This window comes from Arvicanthis niloticus, chromosome 18 (genome assembly GCF_011762505.2).
Source record: "Arvicanthis niloticus isolate mArvNil1 chromosome 18, mArvNil1.pat.X, whole genome shotgun sequence".
Lineage (NCBI taxonomy): Eukaryota > Metazoa > Chordata > Mammalia > Rodentia > Muridae > Arvicanthis > Arvicanthis niloticus.
The window spans coordinates 22,298,349-22,324,901 of NC_047675.1; the positions used below are offsets into that span (position 1 = coordinate 22,298,349).

The following is a 26,553-nucleotide window of genomic DNA, read 5'->3' on the forward strand; positions in this document are numbered from 1 at the left end:
GATGGCGCCATTCATTGGTCAGGAAGAACGAGAAAGAGGCCACAGGAAACAGTGGCCACACGTCAGGGGGGCAGGAAGAAGGCCAGTTGGACAGAGCTTGGGACTGAGGGACGGCACAGCCATCGGACTCCACTGAGCACTGATGGCAACAGTCAGGAGCCTCCTGTTCTTTCTGCTGCTGACTTCAGGTGAGTGAACGGGCTAAGCCTGGAAGACTCTGTGCTGCAAAGGCCCCCCCAGGGAAGCATGGGAAGAGACCCAAGAATTCAGCCAGGATGGGAAAATGGGGAGTCATAGTGGCAACCTCATCATCTTTTCTGGCCTTGTCCCTCCAGGTCATCCCTGTCCTAATAAGTTCCATCTTGCCAGGTCTCAGGCTCCTGTTGGCATTCCATGGTGTGCTGTGGGTGGGCAATAAAGAGAATGTCCATCTGGCCTGGCTAGAACCAGGTTCTAGGACATGGTAGGTCAAACAAGCTCTTCAGTTCTGGGCTCCAGGCGAAGGCATCAGGGGCTCTGGAAACTGAGCCTGGAACGGTGGGCAGCTGCTCTGCCCATAAAGTCCATCCATCATAGGCTCCCCATGTCTGTTAGCACTGTTCAGTGTCGTCAGTGACAGGACCCAGACCACTCCCGTCACATACACTTCAGCTTAATATGCCAACACAAGGTTCCCAGTCCTGCCTCTACCCCAGTTCAGCCTGCTGCCACCCTCACCTCCCTGGATGGCTGTGTCCTTCTTGACTGCTGAGCGATGGCTATGTGGAGTGGTGAGGTGCTCCTGTCCCCGTGCCCCGCCTCTCCTTCTTTGCTCCAACTTTGGCAAGTATCCTTAGGTGTCCACCTCTCTGAGTGTCTGTCACTTGTAGACAGGCGACTAGCCACATGGATTAGCATCTCTTGGTTCAGAAAAAAAAAATCTCTTCTCTTCTGTACGGCTCAAAAGTGGACCAGGTATTATGACATGTAGTCGCACTTGGAAGGTAGAGGCAGAGGGTCAAGAGTGTGAGTTCTGTCTCAGCTACATAGTGAATTTGAAGCCAGCCTGGTCTATTAGAGACCCTAGATATAAAAGTGGATATAATAGGTGACAGGACTGTCTTTCTCATGGTCAGGGGCATCCTTGGGACAGAACAGGCAATGCTGGGCAGGCCAACAAGGCTCTTCTGAGTGGAGATGTAGATCCAGGGGTGGCAGGGATTCTCGTGACTGGGTGATGTGTTAGTCACTTGAGTGACATAGGAGGTGAAATTGGATGCCCTTTGTCCATTTAACCACTGGCTCTTTGCTTACACACTCAAGAAACATACATAGTGCCAAAAAGAGGCACAGCATGGTAGCTGCTTGCCTGAGGGAGGCTCTTGGCACCCTGAGACTGAAGGGCAAGGAATGGGCTATCCTTAGGCATTGGCTACAGAAGGAAAAGAGATTGGCAGTGAGTGGAGGGAAGGGAACTGAAGGAACAGGGGCAGAGTACAGGGAACATATGTGTCACCTTCTGGCTTGTGACCTCCAGCCTGCCCCCACCTGCTATACCCCCAACTGTTGAACTCACACCAAGGCTCTCAAAGTCCTCAGAAAACACCTCAGAGACACAGTGCTTCCTAGAATTTTGAGTTTGAGGCTAGCCTGGGCTATACCATAGGAAAGGACAAAGCGGGAGCCTGGGGGAGGGGTTAGGGAACCACAAGTACTAGGCTGGGATTCCCAGCAAGATGGAGGAAAGCTGTATTCTCACCCACACTGAGGCCACTCCCATGCCCCCTTTCCTAACCCCTGACCACCTCCCCTTCATTGATTTCATGTGAATGCAAATGGGGCTGGTCTTAGAGACTAGTCTAGCACCTGGCCTCAGTATGTCTTATAAGCCCCACATACTGTCTGAAAGCTGAAGCAAAATTGAACAACATATAGACCCAGCTTTTATAAAATATGCTCTAATACATTCTGCCATGTTCACTCTGTGTCCTGCCATGCCTTTATTATGAATTTTATTTTCTGTACTAATATTTGAAAATGAACCAGTTTCCTTTACATTGAAAGTGGTAATGTCCATGATATATTTTTTTTAAATCAAACACACCAGCAAAGGATATTTCAAAAGCAAACCCTGCCTCAAGAAACTAACCAACAACAACAAAATAAAACCCAAAAAACCAACCAACTGACCAACCAACCAACCAAAAGTCACACCATAGCCAGGTGTGGTGGTACATGCCTTTAATCCCAGCACTTGGGAAGCAGAAGCAGGAGGATCTCTGTGAGTTTGAGGCCAGTTTGACCTACATAGTGAGTTCCAGAACACCCAGGACTATGTAAAGAGACTAACTCTGTCTCAAAAAAAAAAAAAAAAAGTTACATTCTCCAGAATACCTTAGATGGTCTGTGTGCTCAGGGATATTATCTCTTTCATCCCTAAAACTTAAAGTGTGAGAGGACCAAGCCTCGGAGCGATTGAGTAATTTGCCTGAGGACAAACGGACAAGCAGTGACAGGAAGCTTCTGCATTCCATAGCACAGGGCTCTGCACCAGAAGTCACAGAACTGGTCTCTAGTCCTGGAGCAGCTTCCAACATCTGCTGACTGCTCCCCAGCCTCAGCCTGCTCCTGCAGGGTCATCAGGTCACCTCTACCCACTCCAGGCTAAGGCAGAGCAAGCCAGAATACTTACAAAAGTTATAGAATTGGTCACAGCTGCCCGGCCTGGGAGGATCTGACGGAGCAACTGCAGAAAACCAGGCAGGCTCTGTGGAGGCGGTGGTTAAAGAGTCACAGTACTGATAGATTAAAACTTATTGCACACTACCACGCAAAACCTTTGTCTGGAGAACCACAGGCCATATTTCCCCAGCCCTGTGAGGTGAGAATACATCTCCCCTCCACGCTCCCCCCCAACTGCCGTACTGGGGAGGGTGGAGTCTGCCAGAGTGCCTCAGAGTGATGGACCAGCTACCTCTCCTAGGCCGCTGCCCCTCTCCCACCTGCCCCATCTTTCTTTCTCCCTTAGGTGAGCAGACCCCTGAAAGGCCAAGGAATGTCTGCCTGCTCAAGGAGAACCCTGAGTATGCAGACTTTGACTTGAATGACACAGCTCAGTGTTTCACCAAGTGCGGGCAATCAGCCGACATCTCCTGTGACTTGGGAAACTTGCAGAGGTGAGGAGAGAGGAGTCTGGGAGGAATGGGAAGAATGGCCTGTTGGGTTGCCATACGGCTATAAGTCCCCAGGGCCCTAGAATAACATGCTGTTTCCGTTTCACCCCTTCATGTTCTCCCTGCCCTGGCCCTGCCCTGACTATCAGAGTCGCTACTGGTTAGGACAGTGGTTCTCAACTTGTGGGTCTTGATCCCTTTGAGGGTCAAATGACCCTTTTACAGGGGTGGCCTAAGACAGTTGGAAACACAGATATTTACATTATGCTCATTACAGCAGCAAAATTATAGTTATGAAGTAGCACCAAAAGTAATTTTATAGTGGGGGGGGGTCACCAGGACATGAGGAACTGTATTAAAGGGTCGCAGCATTAGGCAGGTTGAGAACCACTGAACTAGAAGATGCAGAGATGAATCAACCAATCTCTGCCTTGGAAGCAGCAGAGGGACAGAGAGGTGCACAGTGATGACATCAGAGGCAATCAGTCAGAAGCACACAGTGATGATGTCATAGGTGCTCAGTCAGAAGTGTGGACAAGGAGTCAGCTTAGCACAAAAGAGGACATCTGTCAAGACCTTGTCCAGGGGGTGGCCTGGGAAAGGGCTTTGGGGAGTACAGAACAGTTTTTCTGGTGAACCCACACAATGGTGGGGCGTGGGGTGGCTGCTTAACTTCCCAGTATTGGGACAGGACTACAACGCTTTGAACTATAAGTGTGCAAAGAGGTGCAGGGGACAGAGGTGGCAATGTCGAGATGAGACAAGGGGAGTATCAAACTTGAAATACAAGCAAGGAGTGAGAAGTGGAGGACCAAGTTAACTAGACCATTATGGGAGACAGGGGGATGGCATATTTAAAGTTAAGAACTGATCAACTCTGCATTTGAGATTGATTGATTGATTGATTGGACTTCAGGGATGTCCAGAGGTGGTGACAAAGGTAGAGATGTGACCCAGTAGGGTAGAATTCTGTCAGCGCTATGAAGCTGCTCAGGAAAGATGGCTCAGGCAGGCTTCATGAGACCAAGAAGCTGGCTAGATGGCGCAGGAGAGACAAAGCTTCCCGATGCTGTCCCTGCTGGAATCATTGCCAAACTAGCTCCGTCTCTCTGCTTTTCTCTGGGCTCTAGACAAAGGGACCCAAAGCTTACCTGGGATGCCACAGAAATGCCCGGCTTACAGCCAGAACTCAAAAAACAGTTGTTGAAGGGACGAAGGAAAATCTTTGCTCAAGGCTGGCTATTAAGACGGTGTTCATATTGAAGTTCATTCTTTCAGTGGCCTGGAAATGACCTGAGCCCTGCCTACAGTCACTCTGCCAGCTTCTTAGACACTGTGAAGCCCAGGGTGCCGGAGTGACCTCACAGCTCGGATAAGCACCTTGGAGAAAGCAGGCGCCTTGATACTGAAAGGCGTGGTCTGGTCCCACCCCATCCCTTCAGTTGCCCTTTTCTCTTCATACCAACAATGTCTTCAGCTACTTCTCTTACCGCTGTAACGGGATACATGGCAGGAGCAGCCCAAGGGAGAAAAGGGTGCTGTTCACCATGGTGAGGAAAGCATGGTGGATGGAGAGGCTCTGTCCATGGCAGCAGAGGCTTACAGCATCATGAGCTCTCACACACCTTGTTAGGGAGGAACACAGAAGCTGAATGGAATAAGAAGCAGGCCTGGCTATTCTTCTATATATGCCACGTAGGCCCAGCTTCTCAAAGGCTCCATGACCTCTAAAAAACAGTACCACCAGAGGACATTGAAGTATTGAAACATATGAACCTATGGGGACATTTCACATTCAGACCATTAAAAAAAAAGTGCTCTGAGGTAGGTCCTGTTATCAACCCATTTCTCAGATGAGAGAACTGAGGCTCTATGCAGTTGAATAACTTGCCTGAGGTTGTTACACAGCAGATAAGAGGCAAAATTGATAGGCGCTTGTATAGAAGGCTCAGAGGAGGCACTTGATGTGATAGGCTGGCCCCAGACTGCCAGTGCTCAGGTGGCTTCCAGTTTACCTACCTGTAAAATGGGATTTACAGGATGATGGCGGAGGTTAAATAGTCCTGCACTTGAGTGCCGTGGTAACCCCATCATCCACATGGTTACAATGCCGCATCCTCACGCCCCTGCTCCCGACCTCTCAGGCTTCCTCATAGCCTCACTGAAGACTGAGCAAATAACACAGAGAGGAGCTATTAGCAGATAGCAGGAGCTCAATCAGTGTTAGTGGGCTTTGTTGTATGGGTCTCTTGATTATAAAAGTAACACATGCTGGGCATGGTGGTGCAGCCATTAAGGCTGCAGGTGGGTCTCTGAGTTCAAGGCCTGGTCTACATAGTGAGTTCCAGGACAGCCAGGGCTACATAGTGAGAGCCTGTCTCAGAAAAAACGAACAACAACAAAAAGGAATACATATTCATTGGAAATTCGCTATAGAAAGGAAGTGAGAATTTCCCTTAACCCATCAACCAGCGATGGCTACTGTCTTTATCTGGATGTGTATCTTTTTAGCCTCTTACATGACATATAGCTTATTTTGTGATGTGGGCGGCTCATGCTTTTGAACATTCTTGATCATGTATTGTGGTGAACTTGTATTCCTAGGGTTGGAATTAGTGACTTGTGGGGACAGGCATAGATTAGCTCCAGCAGAAACTGGCTAGTCAGGTCGAATGTCACTTCCACAGGCAGATTGTGAATTCCAGTTGCCCTGTGGTCTTGCCAACTCTTAGTATTGTCTGCCTTTCCCCTTTAGCCATCCTTACAGGTTGCTGGTGCACCTCTCGTTGATTGTGATGACCTATATCAAGCACCTCGTTTCATTCCTTTCATATCTTGGCATCTCTAGTTCTGCTTGTTGGTCTACAAAGCTGTTTGAATTTGTCATAGTGGTTTGGGGGATCCCTTGTTTGTTCTGCACGTCTCTTTGTTGTGAATATACACATTGAGAATATTCTTCCTTTTCGTGGGTTTCCTGTTCACTTCCTCCTCAGCACTGTCTTTTGACCACTGCTAAAGGTTTTTTTTTTTTTTTCTTAAGAGGGCACCAGACCCCATTACAGATGGTTGTGGGCCACCATGTGGTTGCTGGGAATTGAACTCAGAACCTCTGAAAGAGCAGTCAGTGCTCTTAACCACTGAGCCATCTCTCCAGCCCAAAGGTTTTTATTTTATTAGTGTAATCAATCAGTCTTTAGATTTAAGTATTGGTGTGTGTGTGTGTGTGTGTGTGTGTGCATGCACACATACAGATGTGATGTTGGTGGACTAACATGTCACAGCATGTGTGAAGCCTCTCCCTCCACCTTTACAGACTTGTGAGACACACACGCTCCTTGAGCCATCTCACCAGGCCTATTGCCTGTTACTTATTCTATCCTATCCTATCCTATCCTATTCTAAACTAGGCAGGCATGGCTGTTGGAGCACCTTTAATCCCCAAACCCAGCAGATGGAAGCAGAAGGATCAAAGAGACCAAGTCTGTCCTCAGGTACTAGGTGAAAGAGTCCAGCCTAAGCTATTTAAGACCAGACTCTGTCACAGACAAAAACAAAACAATAAAAACAATTGTTTTCTACACCAAGACCACAAGGATGCTCCTTCTCTGCTTTCTTCAAAAGCTTCCTTGCTTCCTTGCTCACGGGACTAAGATCTGACAAGAAAAGAGCAGAAGAAAAACTTGCTGTTTGTTGAGGCCCATAGAGTCTCGGGTTTGTTTCTTTTCCTTCACCCACCTCCCCTGAGACCGTGATGCCCTGCTGTGGCTCTGTAGCCCCTGTGCCTGTCTATAGGCAGAGTCTCATCTCATACAGGCCATAGTGAGCACTGAGCCACATTCTTCCCCTGGACATGTCTGTCCTGATGACACACAGGAAGAGAACAGTATTTGCGAATGGCTTCCTCCCCTTAGCGTGCTCTTACGATCCGTTCATGCCGTGACCAGTAAGGTGTGTTTTGTGACCAGCAGTGACCTCCATTCATCAGCAATTCAAACTCTCAGTAGAAAGAGCTTAGGAAGAACAGATGTTCTTCCCAGAAGAGAGGCCACAAGCGTTGAACCTCATGTTTATGGTTTTCTACAGGATGTCACCTCAAGGTCGTCCCTGTCCTAGCTGCTGTTGACAGCGAGTGGCAATCATCTTTTATGACTTCATTTCTCCATGTATTCTTAGGAAAACAAACAGCTCTTCCTGATTCAGAAGCAGAAGCCTAAAGCCATGGTTCTTTTTTTTTTCTCTTTTTTCTTTCTTTCTTTCTTTTTTTTTTCAAGACAGGGTTTTTCAGTGTAGCCCTGGCTGTCCTTGAACTCACTCTGTAGACCAGGCTGGCTTTGAACTCAGAAATCCACCTGCCTCTGCCTCCCAAGTGCTGGGATTAAAAGCATGCGCCACCACTGCCTGGCTTTTTTTTTTTTTTTTTTTGCCATGGTTCTTAAAAAATAGATATGCTAAGAAATAATAACAACTTTTGTTGTTGATATATCATCATCATCATCATCATCATCATTATTATTATTATTATTATTATTATTATTATTATTATTATATTTAAATACACAAATGTTAGAGCTAGAGAGGATGGCTCAGCAGTTAAGGGGACTTGCTGCTCTTCAAGATGATTCAGGCTGAAGTCCCTGCACCAGGTGGCTCCCAGGCACCTGTAACTTCTGTTGCAGGGGATCCAACACCCGCTTCTGGCCTTTTTCAGGCTCCTGTCTCAAAGGCTGTGCAATTTACATGTGTCAACACACATCCTTCTACCCCTCCCTCAGAAAGCTGAAAAATGTTTCTAGTCTCACAGAAGGCCTCTCATGCTTCCCCCAAGTAACACTCCACCATGGTGGTAATTATGACTGGTACTTCACTTTTCTTAACATTTATTTTTAGATATTTTTTTTCTAGATTTATATATTTTTGTCTGTGTATTTTTCTTACATGTGTATGTGTACCCTACGCATGCAGTACCTGTGGGGCCAGAAGGGGGCATCAGATCCGCTGAAGCTGGAGTTATGAATGGTTGGGAACCGCTGTATATATGGGGTCGTGTATATATGGGTCTTTTGCAAGAGCAATGAATGCTTTTAATCGCTGAGCCATCTCTCCAGTCCTTGATGGTGACTCTTGATGGTCAATGTGATTCTATTGAGCAACTAGGAAATTACAGAACATACCTCTGGTTGTATCTGAGGTCATTTCCAGAGATAATAAGATTATGAGGGCTCTGACCTTGCCAATGGTTCAACACACTCATGGATCCAAACCCTGCATAAACTGCTGGGGACAGGAGAGTGGAACTGGGAAGGTGTCCTACGTGGAGGCATCCTTTAAAAAGGTACCTCTTGACCCTGTCCACTTCCTGCTATGCTCTCTGCTCCCCGCAGCAATGAGGGGAGCCGCCACTTCCATACACTGCCATTGCTTTCTACCTCACCATGGCAGAGAAACAGTAAAGACGCTGAACCGTGGGCTGAGCCCTCTGAAGCCGTGAGCTGAAACAAATAGTTTTTCTTTTAAACCATGTCTCTCAGGCAAAGCACACAATGACACCAGTGCCCTGTGGTTACCATTCTATACCCTGATGCTTGATTTATTCATTCATTTTTAACTTTTCTTGTTTTCAAGCAACACATAATTTCCCCCTTATTAACATGCCTGTGCCACAGTTCTCTCTCCCCCCCACCCCACACACACTTTCTTAATAGAGTCTCCAGCCAAGGTTGGCCTCAAACTTACTATATAATGAAAGATAACCTTGCCGTCCTGATCATCTTGCTACTGTCTCCTACACATCGGGATTACAGGCATGTGCCACCAACACCTGATTTATGCAGAACTGGATTCTGGCACGCTACATGTCATTTGATTTTTAATTTTTGTGGGGGCAGGGAGTGTCAGGGTCTCCTAGAGCCAGGCTTCAAATCGGCTGTGTAGCTAAGGGTGATCTGGAGCCCCTGACCCCTCTGCCTCCATATCCCAAGAGCTGGAATCAGAGGGGTGCACCACCACAGAGTCTGGTATCCTGATGTGGATGTACCTGATAACCCCAAATGCTCTGCTCATCATGGGCACAGTTCAGGATCAGAATATTTACACGGCGTGTGAGGCTAACACTGCAGTTGCTCTCTTCTGCTTGTCCATACCCCACTGCTGCCCCTGCTTCACCGCAGTCAGCTCTGGCTGGCCTCCTCCCTTTAAGTATTGTCTCTGGTCATTTTGTATGAAGGGAGCTCTTTTGCATTGACTTCCCTTTAGCACAGTGATCCTCATCCATATTTTATGATATTTATTTTAGTTCGATTACCGCATGCAAATATAGGACATTATGTTGCCCATGTGCCAATTGATGGGCATTTGAATTGGTGCCAGATCTTGATTAGTCTGAATATTGTTCGAATGAACATTTTAATTCAAGTCTTTGAGTCCATATGTTGCCATTTGATAGGGGAATCTATGCCTGGGGACAGAATTGCTGGAGTATACACTGAATATATGCTGAGTTCCATAAAAGACTGCCAAACTGTTTCCCAAGGCAATAGTGCCATTTGCTTCCTGTCAGCAGAACATCATGTATTTCTGGCCACTCTAGTGTAGAGGGACATCACCCCAGCTTCCCGCTGGCATTCCATCATGAAAAATTACCCCAACATCTTTGTGTGTGCTCACTGGCTATTTGGAGATTTTTCTTTGGTAAAATGGTTCTCTCTCTCTCTCTTTCCTTCTTCCTCTTCCTCCTCCTCTTCCTCCTTTTCCTCCTCTTCCTCCTTTTTTTCTCCTCCTCCTCCTCCTCCTCTTTCTTCTTCTCTTCTTCTTCTTCTTCTTCTTCTTCTTCTTCTTCTTCTTCTTCTTCTTCTTCTTCTTCTTCTTCTTCTTCTTCTTCTTCTTCTTCTTCTTCTTCTTCTTCTTCTTCTTCTTCTTCTTCTTCTTCTTCTTCTTCTTCTTCTTCTTCTTCTTCTTCTTTCCTCCTTCCCTCCCACCTTCCTTCTCTTTCTCCCTCCCTCCTTCTTCTGGTTTGTTTGTCAGAATTTTCAAGAGGTTACTTTCTGACAGAGGGTGGTCACCTCAATGTACCTTCAGGGTTCATATAGGGTGTGGGGGTCAGGGGTCAGTCAAGTAACATTTCTACCTGTCCTCTTGAGGAGTGGTCACCAGGAGCACCTTGGTATGCGGCAGATGTCTGGGTTGAACCCATCCAAAGCCTGGAGGGGTGGGTGTGTGGACACTTCTAAATGGGAGCATCTTAGACTCAGGATGATTGGTAGCTCCTGAGTAGGGGTGGATCTGTAATCCCAGCCTCAGGAGATGGAAGAAGGAGGGATGTGAGTTTGAGGTTAGCCTGGGCCTGTCTCACAGAAGAGAAAGGGGAGGCTCCAAAATAACAGATAATAATAAGAACTTACTATATCTGAGAGGCATACTGGGACTCTTCCGAGAAAGATCACAAGGTAGGAACACGTATAAACAAATATTCAGTCACTTTCTTTGTGGCTCACCACTTTATGTGGCAACAAAAGTCTTGATACTTCTAAAACTTTCTATTTTATTTGGTACCAATAAAAGCCAACAGTTCTCTGACAGTCAAAACAGGATAATGTGTGTTGCTCAATGAATTCTGACAGCCTCACCCCTCTGTTTCTGGTCAGTGATCTTCTTATGCTGCCTCGCGTAAGCCTTGCATATATTTACATGGTTCACTTTTCTATTCTACAATTTATTTTCTGTTTTCTCTATAGAGCCTTCTCTCCTTGATAACTATGGCTATTTAAAAACAGAGGCAAGGCTGGGTTGTAGCTTAGTGGTAGAGCACTTGCCTAGCATGCCTGAGATCCTGTGTTACACACACACAGGAGGGGGAGAGAAAAGGGAGGGACGGGAGAGGGGGAGAGAGGAGATGGAGGGAGGGAGAAAGAGGGAAGAGGGAGACAGGAGAGAAGAGACAGAAGAGAGAGGGAGAGGGGAGAGAAGAGAGGAGAGACAGGAGAGAGGAGAGAGAGGGAGATAAAGAGAGAGGGAGAAGGAAAGAGGGAGAGAGGAAAGAAAGGAGACTGAAAGAGAGAATTCTCTTTTGTCTCTATAGCTACTCCTTTTCACTGATTCAGGTTGGTTGTATCTCCCCCGCTAGCCCCTTGCCTCCTACCACTGTCTCAGCTATCACCTGATCAGAGCTTCTTGGAAAAGTGAATATCGGCTAGAGGGTGGGGAGACTGCTCAATCAGTAAAGTATTTGGTGCACATGCATGAGGACCTGTGATCTCCAGGACTATGTAAAAACAGGTTAGGGGTGATGGAGGAATGGCTCAGCAGGTAAAGGCTCTCAACACAAGTCTGACAACCTGACTTCAATTCCTAGAACCTACATAGAAGAGTGACAGAACCAGTCCCTGCAGTTGTCCTCTGAGCCCAGGTGCAAACTATGGCATGCAATGCAATAAACACATAAGTAAAGGTAACTAAGGATGATTTTAAGTAAGAGGCAGACATACATGGCTGTTATCACAGGGCTAGGAAAGCAGCAATTAGGGCCCAAGGCTAGGGAGGGACCCAAGGCTAGGGAAGGACCCAAGTATGAGGACCATTTAAATTTCAGCACCACGGAGAGTGACTCCAACTGCTTTTTTTTTTTTTTTTTTTTTTTTTTTTTAAGAAGAAGCCTATGTTCTATTTGTCTCTAATACCATCTGCTCCCTGGTAGTCAGTTCCCACGTGGCTTAGGTTTCTTTCTTAAAAAACAAACAAACAAACAAACCATTTATGTAAGCCAGACATAGTGGCACATGCCTTTAATCCCAGCACTTGGGAGGCAAAGGCAAGTGTATCTTTATGTATTTAAGGCTAACCTGGTCTACATAGTGAGTTCCAGCCCAGCCAAGGCTACATAACAAGACCTATCTTTTAAAAAATTTTAAAAATGTGTTTATTGTTGTGTTTATGATGTGGACAGGGTCATGGATGCCACTGCACATTTGTGGGGGTCAGAGGACAATTAAAGATAAATGCAGTCAGTTCTCACCTTCCACCTTTATGTGGGTTCTGGGAATCAAACTCGGGTCATCACGCTTGCCCAACGTGTGCCTTTGCCCAGTTTTCTCCCCACCCTCCTTCCCCCTTCCTTTATTCCTTCTGTTATGGCTCAGTTTTCAAATGCTGAATTTCTACTATATAATTAGATAAATGTGTTCAAAGAGATTTATTCAAATAAAATATACAACGCCAAAAGTGCATGAGAAGATGTTCGGCATCACTGGTCATTAAAGAGATGCAAATCAAAGCCACCAGAAGACACCTCTTGGTACTCATAAGAGACAGATGAAAACAATAATACAAAGCCAAGCATGGTATTGCACACCTTTAATCCCAGCACTCAGGGGGCAGAGGCAGGCAGATCTCTGAGTCCGAGGCCAGCCTGGTCTACAGAGTGAGTTCCGGGACAGCCAGGGCTACACAGAGAAACCCTGTCTCAAACAACAACAACAAAATAATGAAAACAAAACCCTTGTGTTGTCAAGGCCATGGAGCTAGTGAGAATTTCATATACTGCAGATATGGGTGTAATATTGCAGCTGCTCTGGAACACCATTCAATGGCTGACCTAGAAACTGTATGGAAAATTACCATATGACCTTGTTGTGGATGGACCTGGTGCGGTTTGTATTTTAATGCTAATTCTGATCTCCTGGGAGGGGCTGTGGACTTGGAGTGAGCCTTGTACTTAGGTGACTTCTTGTGAACCAATCGCCTAATGAATAAAGGAGCCAATCACTGGGCGGGGAGGTGGTACTTCCTGGTTGGATGGAGGGAGAGAGGAAGCAGGAGGGAGAGAGAGCTTTTTGGATAGGGCAAGCTGTGGCTACGGAATTTAAAATAAGTCTTCCGTGAAAGCTCATACATGGGTTTGCACAGCAGCCCTACTCATAGTAGCCAAAAGGTGTTCTTGTTTGCTTTCTGTTGCTATGATAAACACCACAGCCCAAAGCAGCTTATGGGATGAAAGGGTTTATTTGGCTTCCACACCAACATCACAGTCCCTCACACTGAGGGAAATGGCGGCCAGAACTCAAGCAGGAGCCCAGAGGCAGGAACTAAAGCAGAAAATTTGGAAGGACACTTCTTACTGCCTTGCTCCCCATGACTCTTTCTTATACAGCCCAGGGTCACCTGCCCAGCCGTGGTACCACCCAAGTGGATTGGGCCTGCCTCAATCATTAATCAAGAAAATGCCCCACAGACATGTCCACAGGACACAATAATGTAGTCAATCGGTCAATGCCTCCTCCGAGGTGACTCTAATTTGTGCCACGTTGGCAAAAACTGTCCAACACAATGGGAAATAGTCAAATGCCCATTCATGGGTGGATGCACAGAGCGATGTGTCCATCAGAGGATGGATGCAAAGAGCCATATGTCTATCAATGATTAAGATCCATATGTGCTCACTGGTGGAGCAATGTATTCATATGCCCACCATGGACAGGTGAGCAGATCTATAAGTCCATCAGTAGATGGGTGCATTTCATCCAGAACGACTGAGGCCACAACGCAGGTTTCAGAAATTATGAGAGGAAACAATATACTAAGTGTAAGAAACCAGACTCAGAGGGCCACGTAGTGTGTGCTTCAATATACCTTACATTCAAAATAGGCAATGTTTGGACTGGATGTGGCTAGGTTGGTGGACACTCACCTGGCAAGCACAAGGCCCAACACTGAGAAATTGGTGTGGTTAGCACATGCCTATAACCCTTACACTGAGGAGGAGGAGGAGGAGGAGGAGGAGGAGGCTGAAGGATCAGCTCAGGTTATCCTTGGTTGCATAGTGAGTATAAGTCCAGCCTAGGCTTCATGAAGAAGCCTAAAGAAGAAGAGGGGGCATTTACTGAGGACAAAGCAAATCAGATGAATGGTTTTCAGGGGCTGGAGAAGGAAGGGGACAGGGTAGCTGCTTGGTGAGCATGGGGTTTCCTTCTGTGGCTATGGGGCTCTTCTAAAGTAAAAAGGCAGTGATGGTTTCAGAGCATTGTAGGTGTGCTCCATACCACTGAGTACTACATGCTGAAATGGTTAATATACAGGTTATATCTGGCATGTTAGTTACTATTCTAAAAGATAAGCCCGGGCTGGAGAGATACCTCAGCGCTTATGCGCACTGATCGAGCTTGTGAAGACCCAGGTTTGGTTCCCAGCACTCACTTGGTGGCTCACAACCGTTCCTAACGCCAATGCCAGAAGCTCTGATGTCCTTTTCTTAACTCCAAGGACACAAGGCATGCAAATGGTGCAGAGGCAAAACATTTATACGCACAAAATAAACAGTTTCGAGACAAACATGAAGATACTGTCTTAGTTAGGGTTTCCATTGCTGTGAAGAGACACCACGAACAAGGCAAGTCTTATAAAGGACAACATTTAATTGGGGCTGGCTTACTGGTTCTGAGATTCAGTCCATTATCATCAAAGTGGGAAACAGCAGCATCGAGGCAAGCATGGTGGAAGAGCTGAGAGTTCTACATCTTGTTCTGAAGGCAACCAGAAGACTTTCCCAGGCAGCAAGGAGGAGAGTCTCAAAACCCATGCCCACAGTGACACGCTTCCTCCAACAAGACCACACCACCTGATAGTGCCACTCCCTGGGCCAAGCGTATCCAAACACATGAGTTTATGGGGGCCAAACCTATTTAAACCATCACAGACAGATACCCAATCTTCATCCAACTCCTTCAGGTTCAGTTCCCAAGCCCCTCCTCTTTACCTTAAGAGCCCAGGGTCTCTGGTATTCTGGATTCACTATCACTCCAAGAGCTTGATGAGTGGATGGCTCAGTCTGCAAACTCCTCCTCCCCTAATCTCTTGCCCCTTGCAGATACTGGTTGAACTATGAGTCCTACCTGCTGGAGAATTCCTTGGAGACTGTGAACATGCCTTTTGTTAAGGCGTTGATCCAGAATGTCAGCACAGATGTCTCAGAAGACCTGCTGTACTCTCTGATGCCCTCTCAGGTGAAGAGCTTCTTGTTGGCTAGCTCAGACCTCTGCTGGTACCCATCAAAGCTTATCCCCCCACTAAGTCTTATTCAGCATAGCTGTCAGTGAATTAACTGAATGAGTGGAACCTGGTGGTGGATTAGCCAGGGTGCTGGGAGATCCATGAACTGGCTCTCCTACCATTGCCCTTGATGTCCTCAGGAAGTCTCCTCTCTACCAGAGCCCTGGGGTGTTCACCTGGAGATGAACCTCTGGCTCCTCCAACTTAAGGTTCCCATTAACCTTTCTGCCAGAGCACATATCCAAAGTCAGAGTAAGGGCAGGCTTGGCCTCAGAGAGATGGAATTGAGGAGTCTATATTTACACTGGCCCAGATTCAAACCCCATCTCTGCCCTTACCAGCCATTGCCTCTGTGGGCGCACTTACTTTTCTGATCCTCAGTTTTCTCACCTGTAAATTATAAGAGTATTGCCCATTTCCAAGAGTATCTGAAGCCAAGCAGGATGATGCGTACTTATCCTCCCCACGCTCAGGAGGCAGAGGCAGGAGGCTTGCTCCTGAGCTTCAGGCCAGCACAGCCTCTTTCTCCAAACAAAACAAATGTAAACAACAAAATAGAACAACCCATAAGCATCTTGGAAAGAACATCTGAGTTAATACCAAGACGTTCTTGGTCCAGTGAGGGCTCACAGTGAGTCCCCAGCATCCCTGCAGAGATTAAAGGTCCAGGGAGCTGGCTGAGTTGCTCATCAATCTCTTATGATGCTGTGACCTCTGGGAAGGATCCTCACCAGGCCAAGACATCACTTATGTGTCCTTTTTGACAAAGTGAGATTGGGGCTTCAGCCTCAACACCTGGTCCCCTGTTTCCATGAACATGGATCCTTCTGAAACAGGAGCTAGTGGTTGCAGGCTGAAGCTCTAGGGTACCCCAGAGGCCAGAGACTAGACAAAGAATGCCTGGTGATTTCTGTAGAGATCTGTTCTAACATTCTAACTGTGCTTGCTTTCTAAACCACTTCATTGTTGGGAGGAGGGGCTTCACAGTCAAGGTGAGCACAAGTCCTCCACACCACTCTCCTCCGGGACATGCCTCACCGTGCACACACACACACACACACACACACACACACACACACACAAGCAGAGCGTGTCTGTACCAATGTAGACATGCTCCACTGATCCCTGTGATAGAGAAACTGGGGCTCCACTGTTAATGCCTGTCCAAGGGCCCAGCCCATGAGGAGCAGAGCCTGGACTGAGCCAGGTGCTCTGTGCCCCGGCCCCGAGCTAAAAAGTCCTTAGATGCTGTCCCCCCACTTGGCATGCTACAGTTTCCCTCCCAACTGGACTGGTAGTGGCATCTGACTTGGGGCTGGAATCCTAAGGGGAAGCTGGGAGCTGCTGGATCCATGCTTACAGATCCCGAGGCAGGTGATGCAAGGTGAGGACCAGCCTGCTGACAGAGTCCGACTTCCCAAGAGCCTGTTTGGAGCCCTGCCTGGCAACAGGTCTGCAGTCCAGTTGGCCATAACTATTCTAGACATTGGTGCAGGGAATGTCTTTAAGGTAAGAGGCCTGCTGGGAGCCCAGGAAGCTGCAGTGTTAAATGCCCAGGGTCCCTGAGATTGTCTCTGAGGCAGCCAGGTCCATCCAAGAACCATTTCTACAGTCTGAGACCTGAAGACTCTTGTGATACCCTGACATCAGCACCTGCTGACTGTGTATGATGATGTCCAAGTGTGCTCGTGCATGTTCATGTGTCCTTGCACATGCATAAACACATGTGTCCTTCTATATTCCCGAGTGCGTATAATCAGGTGTGCTCAGATGTGACTATTCTTACATGGGTAAACATAGTATCCCTTACCAACACATGACAGATGTGTGCTCCTGAGACATGCATCCATCCATGTAAGCTTACATATGTGCACCCTTGGATCTAGAAGCACTCATCCCCTGACCCCCATCCTGAGGTATTCGCTGGCATTTTCCCCGTATCCTGGTTGATCTTAGCATCAAGCTCTTCCAGTTCAGAGGGTGGCTTTTCAGCAAGGGACTATAGAGCCTAGAGCCCAGCCCTGCCTAGCCCCACCCAAGTGTGTTATAGAAAGCAGCAGGAAGAAGGGTGCTTATGGCCCCTGGGTCCCTGATTCCCTGATGTCCCAGTTGAGGGCATGTCCTAGAGTTCCAAGAACCCTAGATAGGACAGGCAAGATCAGCCCATCCCATAGCTAGCCTCTTGCCAATCTCCTCCCAGGGCCCCAAGCTCCTTGAAGACAAGGGCAGCAGAGTGTTGAACAACCGCATGGTGGGCTTGAGCGTGGGCCAGATGAACGCCATTGGGCTATCGGAACCTGTAGAGATCACCTTCTCCCACCAGCATCCATTACCTGTGAGTCTTCTGCCATTACTGTGGGGCACATGATGCATGATCTCTGAGAAGCCACACATGGGACCTTGTGTCCTTTACCCTTCTACATGCATGCAGACGAAACCATGGGGATCGTGCACAGTTATGCCCAAAGTCATCTGTCTGTCCTACACATGTGAACACACATGCCCCCTACACTCTCCTACCCCCATGTTCATAAATGTGTAGGGACGTGGAGAACCCATGTGTGTACATGCTTTCCATGCCCACCAGGCAATGATCCTGAAGGCATGCATGAACAGACAGGCAAACACACTTGTGCCATATGGGTTGTGTCTCCCACATGCACAATGGTCCAGGGAGCATTAACTGATGTAGTCAATCTCCGCATGTGGGCTACAGAGGACTTCCTCTTAAGGCACATACAGACTGCTGATAGTGCCCTGTCTTCTCCCTTCCCCACTTTCCCACCTCCCTCCTCTCCTGACTCACACTCTCTGGTTTCAGAATATGATCCTCACCTGTGTGTTCTGGGATATGGCTAAAGGTAGGTTTGGAAGACCTTTCTAGAATGAGAAAAGAGGACGCTACAGGCTTCCACAGGGCAGAGGGTGAGGATCGAGGCAGGCACTCCCTTCCCTCCTCCCCTGCTCTTACTTTGCTGTGGCCCACAGGAGACTGGGATTCCCACGGCTGCTCCACGGAGCTCGGGGATGGGAGAACCGTCTGCCGTTGTGATCATTTGACCTTCTTCGCCTTGCTGCTGGTAACAGCCCATGCCATCCTGATCGAAGCGGCCCAGCCTCTGTCCCTGGGAGAGGCTGCCTGGCTGTCTAGGGTTTGGGAGATATGTGGGCTTGGACTCTCAGTGATGTGATCAGAACTCGGGGTCATCTACAGAGGCCGATCTTGGACCTGGCCACGGCACAGACTCTCACTCGAATCTCCCAGGCAGGCTGTGCAGTCTCCATGATCTTCCTGACCTTCACCATGGTTCTCTATGTGGTCTTCAGGTAAGTGAAGACACCCCATTTCCTCCTGCCCTCGGGGAGGTACAGAATAGGCATAAGGTGTCTTTGTTCTGGGGCCCCTCATTGTCTTCTCTGGTCTTTTGTCAGCTCACTGAGAAGGTGGGACATAGGGTTGAAGTTGAAAGTGGCAGAAACTCAACTCAGATGGGCCAACACAGGGCATGCGTGATTTGTGGAATGAGAAAACTCACAGTATGTAGCCTCCAGGCAGGGAAAGCACTAAGGGCCCCAGCTGATGCCCCGGGGATTGGTCTCTCCTTTTCACAGCTTGCTCTCTCTCCTGTCAAGATGCCAATTTCACCCTGGTGCCTTGAGAACTTCCAGGCTCAGGTCCAGCTCCTTAGATACTCAAGCAAAAATGAAGCTCCAGAATTGAAGCCTTTAAGAACAAACATTTCAACATAATTATAGACTAACTGGAAACTGCAAAAATAGCACAGACAGTCTGTGGTTCCTTCCCGGAACTTCCTCAAGTATCAAGTCGTATGTAACTGTAGAGTATCATCAAAGCCAGGAAGTTGGCACTGGCAGAGCATAGCTAAGTAGTCTCAAGACCCCTTCAGTCCCACTGCTTTAGATATTGTGCATGTGGTGTGTATGTGTGTGTGTACATAGTGTGTGTGTGTGCACACATATATGTGTGTGTGCACATGTGCATGCATGGGCATACACATGTATATGTGTGTGTGGTGTATGCATGTGCATATATGTGTATGCATGTGTACATAGTGTGTGGTGCATGTACATGTATATGTGTGTGTATAGTGTGTATGTACACATGTGCATACATGGGCATACACATGTATATGTGTGGGTGGTGTGTTTGCAAGTATGTGTATGTATGTGTATGTAGTGTGTGTGTACATGCTAATGTATATATGTGTGTGTAGTGTGTATTTGCATGTGTGTATAGTGTGTGTGCACATGTGCATGCACAGGCATATACATGTATTGTGTGTGTATGTATGTATGTGTGTATGTATATGTGTGTGTGTGTGTGTGTGTGTGTAGGGGATGATATTTAGAAAACGGCACCTGGTCCGGCTTGTTCCTGGGCAGCCACCATGTTCCTGCAACTCCTCAGCTCTGACCAGTGCTCTGGCTAGCTAGATGCACAGGCCCTGGCACCCATGAGACACCAGCATGGGAGATATGGGAGATGGCTCTGCCAATCCACCATGCTGCATCCACAAAGCTCGGCTGAACCCCAGACAATATCTGCCATCCTCACAGTATCCGGTAGAAATGAGACTCTTTTTGGGGGTTTTTGTTGTTAGTCGTGGTGGGTTTTTTTGTTTTTTTTTTTTTTTTTTTTGTTTTTTTTTTTTTGTTTTTTTTTTTTTTTTTTGGTTTTTGTTTTTTTTTTGTTTTTTCGAGATAGGGTTTCAGCCCCTGTGAGCTGTGCTTTCACCATGACTCCCCTCTTCTGCCCCACAAAGTACTGGTATAGAACACAGTCTCCAGCCCCATCTTCATTGTCAATTCCTCAGCATCACAAATGACACAATTTAGCTAAGGGATCTGTCAAACGGCGAGGCTGGCAGGACCCAGTGAGCGTCCTCAGAGCCCAGAGAGCCATGAAGGAGCTTGTGCATTAGAACCTGAGAGCTTACACACTTGACTCCCAGCAAAGGGGGACACTGAATGGTCAGGCAGGAGTGGCCATGAAGGTGATAGCAGCAATCAGTGGCACTGAGGCAGGAGGATAGACCAGCCTGGGCACCCGTGCAGGCTGTGGCTCCTTGGGGCTGCTCACTAGCTCTTCTCTCCCAGGTTCTCTCTGCAGAGGTTCAAGTCTGAAGATGCCCCTAAGATCCACATGGCTCTGAGCATCAGCCTGTTTCTCCTGAATCTTACCTTCTTGATCAATGTCGGGAGCAGCTCTCAAGGCTCCCCAGCCTCCTGCTGGGTCCGAGCTGCCATTTTCCACTACTTCTTGCTCTGCGTCTTCACCTGGATGGGCCTGGAGGCCTTCCACCTCTACCTGCTAGTCATCAAGGTCTTCAATACCTACTTTGGACACTATTTCCTGAAGCTGAGCCTGCTGGGCTGGGGTAGGCACAGGCTGGGGGGGTGGGTGGGTAGAGGGAGGCTGGAGGGGTTGATGGGGAAGAGCCTAGGGAAGCCCAAAGCTCAAGCGATGGATAGGTGGAGGGACAGGAGGCAATCTCCATCAAGGGGACACTGGCAATGACAGCTCACCCCTTCCCCCTTGTCCACAGGCCTGCCTGTTCTTGTAGTTATTGGTGCCGGAAGTAGCAACAGTTATGGGGTTTACACCATCTGCAACCAGGAGAATCGCACCTCGCTGGAGCTGTGAGTGGGGCTGAGGGGAGCAGAGAGTGTAGAAGCAAGGAGAGGAAGAGGTTTTAGGGAGACACCAGCAATGTCAAAGCCGGGAAGATAGTCAGATCTAGCTGGCTTGTGGTACAGCAGGTAAATAGAAGTCTGAGTCAGAAAGGGGAATAAAGGAGGAGGCCCAGGAAAGCCAATGGCAAGGGGGGTGGGGGGGTGGGGCATCTTCTTGGTCATGAAGGATCATCCAGGGAATTATCCTGGGGCTCAGTGGTCAGGGGTTTCCCCAGCCCCAGTGGCTATCCACCTCCTGCAGGTGCTGGTTCCAGAAAGAGCCTGCCCTTTATGCTACTGTCCACGGCTACTTCCTTATTACCTTCCTCTTCGGTGCTGTGGTGCTGGCTTTGGTGGCCTGGAAGATCTTCACTCTGCCCAGTGTCACAGCAGGCAAAGGACCGGGGCAGTCCTGGAAGTCGGTCCTCACAGTGCTGGGCCTCTCAAGCCTGGTGGGCATGACCTGGGGGCTGGCTATTCTCACCCCCCTCGGCTTGTCCACCGTCTACATCTTCACCCTCTTAAACTCTCTGCAAGGTGAGGCTCCAGGGAGGCCACAGGCTGTCTCACTGGCACCACAGGACACTGGGAATTGGGGAGGGTGCTCTACAGATCACAGGGTTCCATAGAAGCTAGCTCAAGTCAAAGGTGCTAATTTTAGATATCCAAGACTCTTGTGGGACCCAGGGCAGCAAGGGTGGTTGGTGTCTTGAGGTCAGGATCAGAAAAAGCCACATAAATCAAAGCAGATGTCCCCACCTATTGTTTTGAAGCTGAGTATTGTCTCCTGTCTGGCCTCTGAGACAACTTACTCTTCTCTCTGCTTTACAAAATGGCTGCCTAATATGGCTGCTGACTCTGTGCTCTGAGTCAGATGACTAGTTCTAACTAGAAAGGCAGGGTCATGAGATTTGATGTGACATGACATAGAATCCTTAAGAAGCTTTTAAAGTTTTGTTTTCTGCAACAAAATACCCATTATCTTAGGGTTTCATTGCTGTGAAGAGACAACAACATGACCAAGAAAACTCTTATAAAGGCCAACATTTACTTGGGGCTGGCTTACGGTTTTAGAGGTTCAGTCTGTTGTCATCAAGGTGGGAAGCATGGCAGTGTGCAGGCAGACATGGTGCTGGAAGCGCTGAGAGTTCTACATCTTGATCTGAAGGCAGCCAGGAGGAGACTGGTCCACATTGGGTGGAGCTTCTGTACTAGGAGACCTCAAAGCTCACCCAACAGTGACTCATTTCCTCCAAGAAGGCCACACCTCTTAATAGTGCCACTCTCCATATGCCAAACATTCATACACATGAATCTATAGGGGCCAAACCTATTCAAACCACCACACACAACAAAAGCAACCTAATAAAGGTCTTATCTTGGCTCCCATTTCAAGAGTGCAGAGTATACAATTGACAGGAAAGGCATGACACAGTTGGCTACACCATACATGCTTCACAAAGAGACAGACAGACAAGCAGACAGTCAAGCAGACAGATAGACAGACAGAGAGGTGCTGGTGGGCCACTTTCCCTTTTTAGTTTTTAAAATTATGTTTTTAAAAAATTTTATTTATCTATTTGTTTACGTGTACATGCACATGTGGAGGTCAGAGGACAGCCTATGGAAGTCACTTCTTTCCTTCTACCATGAGGGATCCTGGTACGGAACTCATGTTGTCAGGTTCTCTGACAAGTACCTTTAGGCACTGAACCCTGTCCCCAAGCCTCTTTCATATTTCTTCCAGGTCCTTGGAATGGTGCTTCCAACTTTTAGGGTGGCCCTTTCTACCTGGATTAACCAATCTAGAAGCTTTCTTACAGTTACTTACTCTGGGGATCAGAGGTTTATTTCATAGGTGATTCTAAGTCTTATCAAGGTGACAGTCACTGTTAACCATTGCCCAGACAGACAGACAGACAGACAGACACTCAGTACTTGTGTTCCTCATTCATCTAAGTCAGGGTGGTCCTTGTCCCTTTTTCATGTCATGTTTCATGATGAATAACTACATGTGCGGGACCCAGGAGGTCTTCAATACACAGGGCATAGTTCTAGAGTCCTAAGTCAGAGGCCAGCTCCAGAGGTCCCCAGTAAAACACACAAAGCCACTTGCCCCAGTCAACCAGCTGGTAAAACTAGCAGTGAAATAAAAGGGGGTGGTATACTGAGAATAGCTATCCTGGAGAAACAGGAGAAACTGCATCCTCTGCCTTGACTTCAGGGTGATGCCAGTCTCGGGGTTATACAGGAAGGCACAAGAGCCAGGGAACGCAGCATGTACAGCCAGGACCTTGTTAGTCATTATCTTAAAACAATTACACAGGGATCCATCTGCAATAAGAAAGTGGCTCCTGCCTTGGAGTAGCTTCAAGTTTTGTCAAAAGATGCTCATTTCTTAGACCTGTTATACCTAGAATCCAAGGTGACTACAGGAGAGAAAGACTCAGAGAAAAGAGCAAGACCAGAAAGGCAAGGTGGGGTATGTTGGGTCTTCACATGTAGTATGTGACTGGAGACCACTCCCGTGCTCTGGAACAGGATCCTGCAAAAGCTGCTGGTTAATAATCCACCCATTACATCAGCCTCGAGTGGAGGATCACCATTTTTAGACAAACACTCCTTAAATGTTTAGCATGTCTGTGTGCAGAGTTGAAGCCAGTCTCACCCGGTTTAAGGTAGCGAAGGGGAGACATGCCAAACTTTAACCCTGTTTTTAGTTACACGTTGGCATCTGCTAGCCCAGGTGAAGAGCCATATTCTTAGCAAAGCAGCCTCCACGCTGTTACAGATGCAGTATTGATTGCAGTAGAAATCAAACACCACAGATCCTCTCACATGAAGGACCTGGCTTTAAGGTTTATACACACAGTATGTGGGGTGTGGGCAAAGGTCATTTTACTAGGAAGGGACCATAGAGAAAAAAGAGGTTTAAAGGAAGAGGGGAGAAGGTAATAAAATTTGAAAGTGGTCTGGGCACTATGGGAGGGGAAAGGTACAGCTGGGAGACAGGGGTGGAGAGGGAGAACAACCAAAACAAATGCCACAGAGAGTCCCTGGAGAGGTGGCACAGTGCTTGAGAGCACTGGCTTCTCTGTAGGGGACCCAGATTTGGTTCCCAGCACTCACAAGGTGGCTCACAACCATCTGTAACTCCAGTTCCAGGGGATCCAGTGCCCTCTTTTGGCTCTCTCTGGCACGAGACGCTCACACAGTGTTCTTGCATAGAGGCAAAAACTCATACACAAAATAAAGACAATTTTTTTTTTTTTTAAGAAAAGAAAGTGCTACAGTAAACTTACTACTTTCTATGTTAATGTAAAAAGACAAACAAACAAGCAATAGGCTGGGGAGATGGCTCTGTGGTTAAGAGCTCTGGCTGCTCTCACAGAGATCCTAGGTTCAGTTCCCAACACCCATACAGGAGGTTCCCCACCATCTGTAATTCTATATCCAGTGAATCCCACACCCTCTTCTGGATTTTGCAGCTACCAGGTGCACATACATACATGCAGGCAAAATATTCATACATAAAAAAACAAATCTTAAAAAACAATACACACACACACACACAATTGCTTTAGGGTCATCTAAGAGGGTTCCCAGAAAAATAATCACAGAGTGCACATTTGGAAAATCCCAGAGGTTTAGAATTGGGCAGAGAGGCATCTTGAACTTAGAGGTGACGTCATTCTTCTTGCATAGGCTACACTCATATTTAAGCCTGCATGTCTCACTCTGACGAGACTACGCCATTCAGTTATCAACCTCCCATGCACAGCAGAGCCCTTGGTACCTTTAAGTTCTCGACATTGTTATTACTGTGTAGTGTTTTCCTTATAAATTGTCTTTAAACACAAAGCTTGCATTTCTCAGTCTGTTCTATACTTTGGTTTCCTATACTCTACTAAACCCCCCTTTTCATCTTGCTGACGTGCATCCTTTAGTAACCCTTTATAAAAAAAAAATATGGAGGTGGGGAGACCAATGGTTTTACACACCTGAGAATACTTTTGTTTTCGTCTTCTTCCTTTTTGGTGATAGATATGTGTGCAATTTATTTCAAGGCCGATGTCTGTGGTCTCTAAGGGTTTTATTTGGCTCTCTTTCAGGAATAGGTTTCACTTTTGCCTAACTTTTTCATTAAGTGCTTGAACATTTACAGTGGAGTCCCTTCTGGGTCTGTGCCTGTTCCAGCCTAACTGAAACGTCTCTTCACCACAGGACTCTACATCTTCTGCTGGTTCATCATCCTCTACTTCCCAACTCAGAGCACCACAGCCTCCTCCTCCGGCACCGCCCGCCTGGACCAGGCCCACTCCACGTCCCAGGAGTAGTCTATAGGTGGCTGCAGTTTGCTCTCACCTCTGGCTGGTTTGTGTGACCTTGAAGCTACCTACTTCCTTCTGGGCCCCATTGCCTTCTCTGTACAGGGTGTCTAAGGAGGGAGAGGATGGAGACCAAGCTGGGCCATGTGGCTTTAAAGTTCCCATTCAGAAGGCTGGAGCGATGACGTGTAGAAGACACTGGTTCAGTTCCCAGCACCCACATGGCATCTTTCAGCTGTCTGTGACTCTAGTTCCAAGAGATTTGACGCTCTCCTCTGGCCTCCAAAGGACACCAGGCATGAAGGTGCTGCATACATATCCATGTGCAGGCAGAAACACCCATAGATATAAAATAGAAATTCAAAAAAGTATTTTAAAAGCTCCCACTCAGATGTGTTCATGGGTCCAGAAAGCCACAAATGCAGATCTGCAGGACTCTAATGTCCCTATGAGCCTGAGAGCCCCAGCCAACAGTGTTATCTCTACCCCTGCTGCTATGGTGACAGATCTCCATAGCTATGCAGCTGTTTTCAGCCATGGACCACCTCTAATTTCACCAGGAGCCTGAGTCAAAGAGGGTAGACTTGGAGAAACCCCTTAAAGAAACTCAGTCTTTCTCCCTCTTCACCTGTCACTTACACTTGGGAGGCTGCCTATCCCTCCAAGGGACACTCAGGAGGCCATTGTTCTGTATGTGCTAAGGGAGCAGAGGATAGGTTTGTTTGGGGCTATGATCCTCTTATACCTACTCTTCCCCCATCCTTGCTGCCCAGTCAGGGCCCATCCTCATTGCTTACTGCGTCAATGAGGGTTGAGGTCCTTCTTGGTGCTCAGGACACTTGCAGAGAATGCTACTGAGCAGGTGAGCTTTCAGCAACGTCCCCCACTCCTTGTCCCACTTGGCTGCTAGGTGTGTGGTACAATTCTGATTGCTGTCATTGTGGGGGCAGAAGTCGAGGTCCAGAACCAGAGGCATACCTGCTCCATCTATATATGGCCAAGGGGAGAAAGGGAGAAAAGATGTCCATCCCAAGATGTTGTACTCTTATGAGCAGGGACCTGAACTACCTTACCAACATCTCAACCCAGCCTGGCTATCAGGCCTGGCCATGTCAAGCCAATAATTGTCACACATTTAAATAAACAAATAATTGTTGGATGAGCAAATGAAGCTATCTGTTTGCTTTAACCTGACAGGACTCCCGAAGAAGGGGATGCCTCAGGCAGGATTTAGGTTAAGTCTGTTGCTATGGGTGGCTCAACCTAAACCTCAGGTGGTTTTCTTATGGAGTTTCAGCTGCCTTTCAGGAGACAAAGGCCTGCAGCCTGAGGTGTTTCCTTAT

The 26,553-nt window shown here is 47.6% G+C and overlaps 1 protein-coding gene across 2 annotated transcripts; it reads left to right on the top strand.

Moving 5' to 3' along the window:
- On the top strand, positions 1–26,553 carry Adgrg3 (adhesion G protein-coupled receptor G3). Of its 2 annotated transcripts, none has more exons than XR_013104851.1 (12): positions 1–188; positions 3,008–3,155; positions 15,007–15,142; positions 16,551–16,697; positions 17,389–17,523; positions 18,010–18,049; positions 18,177–18,268; positions 18,403–18,515; positions 20,307–20,587; positions 20,756–20,849; positions 21,119–21,419; positions 25,107–26,553. XR_013104851.1 is itself a non-coding variant. In XM_034522981.2 (12 exons), exons 1-12 carry the CDS (start codon positions 143–145, stop codon positions 25,217–25,219), a joined length of 1,620 nt encoding a protein of 539 aa, XP_034378872.1. In that variant the 5' UTR covers positions 3–142; the 3' UTR covers positions 25,220–26,550. The 2 variants fall into 2 exon arrangements, 1 of the variants encoding a protein (XP_034378872.1); XM_034522981.2 differs by having other exon boundaries at positions 3–188; positions 21,145–21,419; positions 25,107–26,550.

What these genes read in the sequence shown, in the direction of transcription:
- Adgrg3 (XM_034522981.2), top strand. Translation starts at nt 143, where the DNA reads ATGGCAACAGTCAGGAGCCTCCTGTTCTTTCTGCTGCTGACTTCAG. An exon ending in GTTCTGGGATATGGCTAAAG is followed by an intron (nt 18,050 to 18,176) that starts GTAGGTTTGGAA and finishes TGTGGCCCACAG; the next exon opens with GAGACTGGGATTCCCACGGC. An exon ending in AATCGCACCTCGCTGGAGCT is followed by an intron (nt 20,850 to 21,144) that starts GTGAGTGGGGCT and finishes CACCTCCTGCAG; the next exon opens with GTGCTGGTTCCAGAAAGAGC.